The sequence below is a fragment of the Populus nigra genome, chromosome 6 (assembly GCF_951802175.1).
Source record: "Populus nigra chromosome 6, ddPopNigr1.1, whole genome shotgun sequence".
Lineage (NCBI taxonomy): Eukaryota > Viridiplantae > Streptophyta > Magnoliopsida > Malpighiales > Salicaceae > Populus > Populus nigra.
The window spans coordinates 2692949-2700806 of NC_084857.1; the positions used below are offsets into that span (position 1 = coordinate 2692949).

General features: G+C 35.0%; 1 protein-coding gene and 1 long non-coding RNA gene across 2 annotated transcripts; one reads left to right on the forward strand and one right to left on the reverse strand.

Annotated features, from left to right (window-relative positions):
• Positions 1-1961: 1961 nt before the first annotated feature.
• Positions 1962-5966, forward strand: LOC133697352 (glutathione S-transferase DHAR2-like). Its single transcript, XM_062119825.1, has 6 exons — positions 1962-2120; positions 2234-2324; positions 2907-3050; positions 3692-3809; positions 3913-4053; positions 5625-5966. The coding sequence occupies exons 1-6, from the start codon at positions 2063-2065 to the stop codon at positions 5709-5711; spliced, it is 639 nt and encodes a 212-aa protein (XP_061975809.1). The 5' UTR covers positions 1962-2062; the 3' UTR covers positions 5712-5966.
• Positions 5967-6434: 468 nt separating this feature from the next.
• On the reverse strand, positions 6435-7160 carry LOC133697353 (uncharacterized). The gene is made up of 2 exons (XR_009842852.1): positions 6877-7160; positions 6435-6789 (listed from the first exon to the last, which is right to left on the reverse strand). It is a non-coding gene; the product is annotated as an uncharacterized LOC133697353 (long non-coding RNA).
• Between the last annotated feature and the right edge of the window lie 698 nt (positions 7161-7858).

Below are 7858 nucleotides of genomic sequence, written 5' to 3' on the forward strand. Positions count from 1 at the left end.
ATTTAATATATTTTAAACATGATTCGTTATCAAGTCACGCTCAAAACCTCCAATTAATTCACCTGACAAGGTTGATAACACGTGTTTTATCCTGTGATCAATAAAAGAATCTTGACACTACCAAGAACATATCCGGGAAGACGACCATATTCATTTTGGTGAGCTGTCTTTACTGCTGCTTCCTGATTGCCATCCAGCACTGTTTGTTTTTTATTTTTAAAAATAATTTTTTTTATGTTTTAAATTATTTTAATGTATTAATATAAAAGATAATTTTTTAAAAATAAAAAATATTATTTTAATATATTTTTAAATAAAAAATACTTAAAAATACACCTATTAAAAATAACCCTGCAAGAAATATGTGCAAAACCTAATTAATCATCACTCATCGGATCCATTCTCACGGCTTGAAAAGGAAACAAAATCAAACTGTTTGACAATTTTTATTTTCCCTTGCTCCCAAAAACAAGATATACCCGTGATAAGACTCAGGGATCAGGAGAGCAAGAATCAAAAGAATATTTTAAGTAAGGATCAACACGAGTTTGCTTAAAATTACTGGTTTTTTACTGGGTTCTACTTTGGTCAATGGGTTCGCACGTTAACTCAGTTCTTGACTCGGTCACACCGCGTTAATCATATTAAGGCACCGTTTGGGAACGCGGCTGCGGCTGCGTTCCCAAAAAATTTGAATTTTTTTTTTTTTGCTAAAATTTAATATGGTTTATACGTTTTGGATCGTTTTGATGTGCTGATGTCAAAAATGATTTTTAAAAAATGAAAAAACATTGTTGGCATGTATTTTAACACGAAAAGTTATTTGAAAAGTACCCGTAGCCACACTAAAAAAAAAAATCAAGAAGGATAAACGAGTGGCAAAAAGGCAAGAACATTCTGGATCAAAAGACAACCTTTTTGTAAATAACTCACATTTAACACGTCTTCTCAAACCAGAATACGATAACATTATCCTCAACCCCCACAAAGCATGACGTATGCCCATGCCTCACTGGTCCTGCTCCGTTCACCCTGGTTTAACATCCATAGTTATTAAACAGGTCCGGAGTTGACCTGGTCAAAGGATCTGGTCCTGTATTTTATGAGTTAATTCGAGTCAATTTGAATTAACCTAAAAAAATTAAAAAAAAATTAAAATTTTAATATTTCATATAAAAAAATTCATGTAAATATAGATTATATATATTATGAAGTTTAAAAGAATATTTTAAAAAGTTTTTTATCCCACATTGAAAAAACATAACTTTTTCCTTGAAAACATAGAGTATATATATTAATGAGTTTCAAATTCCACGTTGAAAAAACATAACTTTTTTCATGGGAATATAAAGTATATATATGAAAGAGTTTTAAATCTCACATTGAAAAAATACTATGTTATCCTTTTAAGTTGAAGTATTTAAATCAAAAGGTTTTTTATCTCACATTAAAAAAACATGGTTTTTTTCATGGGGAATATAAAGTATATATATAAAAGAGTTTCAAATTCTACATTGAAAATATATCATGTTATCCTTTTAAGTTGAAGTATTTAAACCAAAAGATTTTTTATCTCACATTAAAAAAAACATGGTTTTTTTTATGGGAACATATGTTATATATATAAAAGGGCTTGAAATCTCACATTAAAAAGATACTATGTTATCTTTTCAAGTTGAAATATTTAAACTAAAAGGTTTTTTTTATTATACATTGAAAAAACATGATTTTTTTTTGGAAATAGAATATATATACTAATGGGTTTCAAATCTTACATTTGAAAAAAAAACCAGGTCCCGGGTCCTGGGTCGACCCGCCGAGTCGGCCGGGTATGGCCGGGCTGTTGCTACAGCCGGTCTTTTATTAGACTCGGACTGGTCCAGCCACCTGGTCGATCGGATCCCGGGTCGACCTGCAGAGCCGGACCGGGTTTAATAACAGTGCTAACATCCATCAAAAAACCACACAATAAATACACCACCACTCCACCGGTCACTCACCGCCTCCTGCATACCCCCCTCTCTGCCTCATAAACCTTTCGCTGCAATCTCTCCCTCAAAAAATGGTTCTGGAGATCGCTGTCAAAGCTGCTGTCGGTGCCCCTGATATTCTTGGAGACTGTAAGTTCTCTTTGACCTTTTTTTTGGGTGTCATTTGGTTGTGATTTTGGATCTGGGTTTTGATGGGAACTTTGCATGCTTGTGTTAAAGTTTGCGTCCTTTTGTTGTTTTAGGCCCATTTAGCCAGAGAGCTCTGTTGACTCTGGAAGAGAAGAAAATTCCTTACAAGTCTCATCTCATCAATCTTAGTGACAAACCTCAATGGTATTAAACTGATCATATACACCAGTCTTCAAAAATAGTTGTTTTTATTGCAAATCTGAGGTTGCTGTGTGCTTTTATTGTTCATTTCAAGCGTCTGAGAAAATGGGTTCCTGTTGTGTGCATGGCTTGTTGGCTAGATATGGTATTTTGAGGCTTTTTTTTTTTGTTGTGTTGGGTTACTTATAGCTGTTGTTTTTGCTGTCACCATGTGTGTGTAACCGTGTGTTTCACGTGTATGGGCGATTAGTATTTGCCTAAGAAGAAACTGTACTTCCAAAATATGAAGGTTATTGTTGACTTCGTTATCCACTGCAGAATAAACTGTTAAAAAATGTTCTAGGAGGGCATGATCATTTTTTCATATATAAATTCAGATATGAAATGAAGGTTTAATGTGCAAAGAGGATCGCACATCATTGATAACAACTGGTATCATAAACTATGGATTAATAGAACTTTTATTGACCAGAGTACACCTACTTGATATGAACACGTTGAATAGACATGGAAAATGCATGTGCAATTCTTGTTGCTTTTATGTGCTATGATGGATTAACATTTAGATGGTTGTTATTTTGATAGGTTCTTGGAGGTAAACCCGGAAGGAAAGGTTCCAGTGGTGAAATTTGATGACAAATGGGTCTCAGACTCTGATGTGATTGTTGGGATCTTAGAGGAGAAATACCCTGAGCCCTCTCTTGCCACTCCTCCGGAATTTGCCTCTGTGTAAGCATCTTTCTCATTCCATGACCGTCTCCACTAGTTTGAACGTGGATGTGGCAGTTTTCTGAGATTTGTTTTACATAGAAATGGGGCAGGGTGCAAAGCGAGGTACCATTTTCTTCTTAGAACGTAAGCTCTATTGTCACAATAAATGACAGGTGAGCAGGGGGAGAAAGATGTTTTTTAATAGCGTAGTTTCATACTCAAGCTCGAGATTCACTGACTGATGTGAATATGGGAAAATATGGGAAGTTGCTGAAATAGATATCGTTTGCAAATCGATTCTATTTTGTATTTTGTGCTTAATGTTACGTTGCTTTCTTCTCACTGTTTATTTGGAAATGGATCCTTGAGAAGTTCATTGGCAGAGTGTGAAATTTCTTCATTTCTCTCGCATTGTTTTTCTCATTTCATGGTAAAATCTTCGTCAAAACATCTTGCATACTCGTAGCTCTTTTTTTTTAATAAAAAAAAAAAAATTCTTCTTCCAAGGATACATTATTCATCGGATGTTTTCTAATTACAATAACAGCTAGCTGATATATGCTTGAGGTTGTCTTTGGATGTTTCTAGATGGTTATTAACAGAAAGTTCTAGGATTGAATCATTAACTTGGTTGCTATATAAACCACGTGGAACTACAGGGGCTCAAAGATATTCCCATCTTTCGTCAAGTTCTTGAAGAGCAAGGATCCCAACGATGATACTGAGCAGGCTTTGCTTGAGGAATTGAAGGCGTTGGATGATCATCTTAAAGCACACGTACATATAGATTTGAAACACAGACATGTCTTTGAAGAATTTATGGTTCTGCTTTGCAGTTTAGTTTTGAAATATAAACTAATTTATTGGAGCTTGTTATCAGGGTCCATTCATTGCTGGAGAAAAGATCACTGCTGTAGATTTGAGCTTGGCTCCGAAGCTTTACCATCTTGAGGTTGCTCTTGCCCATTTCAAGAACTGGACTATCCCTGACAAGTTGACACATGTCCTCAACTACATAAAGGTACTCATTTCTTTTTTTGGGCTATCCTGTTAATATGCACCTTGTTTTTTGTTTCATATATTTGACTTAAACAAATTAAATGATGGATCTAAAACTTTGATAAGCTGTTTTCATCTATGCTTGGGAAATCCCTTGTTTAGGTAACTAGCCGTGGATATTTCAACTCTCCCTTTCCCGTTTCCTTTTTTTCCCCCTCTCTTGGTCATGATTCTCATCATTCATATGAGATGGTAGGTTTTTAAACTACATTCATACCCTGGGTGACCTGATCTTTTGAAGTTGTTCGCTTCTATGGGTGTGATATTGAGATTCAAGTGTGGATTATTAAGAGAACACTGAAGTTTGCTAATGACTTGAACCTTATTGAAACACACTTCAAGTTTGATCGACCTTTTTTGTTTGGAAATTTGCATTACTTGTGCCAGTTGATGCATGACCTACTATATCAAGGGGTATGATATTCTTGAAAATTTAGCACCGGAAAATAAAATGATATTCTTGATGGTCGTTGCAGTAGCCTCAAGCTCCGCCTGAGACCCTGAGAAGTGATCCTTCTGAATTTGATTCATTCATCTCACTTCTTGGGCAAATTATCAGGAATACCTTATTCGTTATTGGGGTGTATGACATGGGGGGCTGAATGTGCCTGAGAATTATCAGATACTTTTAGAGATAGAACTAGCGGAAAGAAAAATAAAATTAAGTTCCTATACTTCTATGAAGATGCCCTCTTTCTTGTCGAAGGTTGTGCAGAGGCTCGGGCAGATTCATAGAATACCGTGATGTTAGTGGTAGCTATTTGATTGGTCACATCATCCTGCATTAGGATTGGAAGTGCACAGCCAGGTCTCCTGCGGGGATGTGGCTGGGTCGTACAAAGCCTGAGTTTTGCCAGATCTTATAATGTAGACAGGGTAGGTTTGGCACGTGATGCCCTTTTCCTGGCAACCAAATGTGTATCTATATTCTCTGCACTTCAAGAAGAGTAGCAATTCAAGATTTGTTTATCCAATTCCCAGGTGGAATTATTATGTTGCGTCAGCTGAAGAGAGCTCTTGGGGTTTTAGATTTGCAAGTCAGCTGTGGTTCACGAGGTGCTTATGATTCGGTTGTATTAGGTTTCTTCATGGAAGTAAACCAACTTGAAGAACTCTGCTTTCCTATGATTAATGCTATTGATAGCATCAATAGCATGCATTAGCCTTACAGCTTTAAGGAACTCACGAGGGCCTTTTGATATTCATGTATTTTGTGTACAAGATAAAAAAAAAATCATTATAGTGAAATGCTCTATGATAATTAATGTGCTACAGTACTTGGGGAGAGAACTTTATCATGCTAGCTTTTAGGTTCAGTTAATTTGGAATAGAGCTAGAGGCATGTGACATCACATCTCCTTCAAATTACTGGTTGACTGAAGGAAATGTGATTTGGATGGGGTTATTTTATTTTTGAATTTTTGTTATTTTGAACTATTATGATTCAGGTCAATAGAAATACAGAACCCAAATCTCCCCTTAATTGTTGAAGTTGGAAGCTGATTAACAAATCCCTCTGCTCTTCCTTTGCAGTTGCTGTTCTCCCGTGAATCTTTCGAGAAGACGAAGGCTGCTAAGGAACATATCATTGCTGGATGGGAGCCAAAGGTCAATGCATGAATTCGTTCCAAATTATAAGCTATCAGAATCTGGTTATGTACTGTGGTTTAGCCTTCTCTATCAGAAAAGGGCAAGAAAGAAAGAAAGTTGAGCCTGGTGTATGTCAGACATTTTAAAACCAAGCTGGTTGCTGTGTGTTCTATCATCTAATAAAATCTATTAACCTATCAATGTGAAATGGCTGGCATTGTATTTTTCTAGCAACGCGTTTCTGTTGTTTTGTTATGAGAGCACTGGCTAATGTCCATTCTGTTATTTTGCTCCGTTTTGTGTTGTTTTGTTTTTTGTTTTTGTTTTTCACGTGAGGACGTTCTGCATCTTCATGATAGGTATACATTGATAACAAATATGCTTTTTTCTAACTCAGCTAGGAAGCCAGAGATTGGGTTTTACCAAAACGGAAACGTTGATTGTGCAATGCCATTGGCAGGCATGCATTTAAATGCTAGATACAGGCCTTGACCAGCTCTGTTAATGAAGTTGGACTGCGTTATCCCACTGAGATTTTCCATTTGATGGAAATGGCACAACACCATATGGCACCCCATTTAGCTATGGATTCCAGGTGAATAAATCCAATTAAGTTTCCAGTGTACGTGTTGTGCAGTCATTAATTCATACACGCAAGGTCTCACCAAAACTTCTGCAGCACCCAAAACATAATGCTGCAAAATTAGCAGCATCATATTTCTCATGGCGAATAGTTGAGAGTAGAGGAGTCCGTTACGCTGAACAAGCTAAACCAGGCTTTATTAATAGGATACAAGATAATGGCGTACAAAGCAGAAACAGAAGCAAGAAATACTAGAGATAGACTAGATCAAAACAAGGCTGCAAAACCATCAATTCTGTCGAGACTCTGCTTGGCCAAACCATATGACCTGCCGCATTGTTTGCTTCTGTCAAGGTGCGAATACAGGTAAAAGGGCTTAAAAGCTTTTACCGTTGTAGCAATAGAGTTGAACTGGTTCTGCAGTTCATCAATTTTGCACAACTTGATTTCATCTGCAGAGAATGAAGAGCTCAATCTAAAGCATCAATTCTTTGAGTATATATTCCTTTTTCTGCATATCACACACTTATAACAAGTCCAGGAATGCTCAATAAACCAGAAACAAGTGAACAGTGATGGTATATTGATAGATACAAGGGCGGATCAACTTACATGGAGGAGAAGGGGCCTCCTGTATTTCTTGAAAGTTTCTCCGTCTCCTCCTCTTATCTCTGAATCCCAGATCCTTCCCTGGATAGCTAGCTAGCTAGATTCATTTGGAGATAATACACGTATAGATAAGAAGAAGAAAAAAGTGGCTCGAACCATTGGTTAATTTGGATATACAGACAAGTCCCCCTGACTAGAATCAGGTCATGGCGAAAGACACCTATGCATGCATACAAATGATTCGGCATTCATCGCATGACTACTGGTTTTGTTAATTAAAATTAAAAAGGCAATGGGAAGCGGTGGTCTAATGCATATATTTTTTTCAATAAATTGAGGAGAACCCTTTTCTCTTACATGTGTAAATGGATCCCTTTTTAATTAACTAGTTTCTTGACACGTACTTTGCAAGTGGATTATTTAACTAATTTATAGTATTTTCCTCTAATTTTCAATAACGTTTAGAATTATTTATAAATGAATATAAATTTTATATTTTGATGATTATAATTAAATTATCTTTTCAACCATATAATACAATTTATAATTTTATTTAATTAAAAATTAGGAACACAATTGAATTATTATTCAAGAATTAATAATTAATAGTTAGGGTAAATACATATAACACTTCGAAATAATAATTACAAAAAAATAAAAAATACTAGTATAGTATGTAATATTTCAGGAGTGATTAGAATATTTTATTTAATATTATTTAGATTTTATATGATGTATAAATAAAAAATAATTAAAAAAGGATAAAAATATATTTTATAATTCATTTTTAAAAACAGCCTATCTCTAGAAATTAATAATTTTCTTTTTAAGAAGATCTATCAATATTTTTTTTCTAAATTAAATATGAGGTTCACTTTACTTATAAATAGTACTGTGTATGTGTATATATTATAGTATTATATTAAAAGTATAATATCCCATCAATAATTTTTATGGAATTCCTTTTTATATATAGTTATGGATA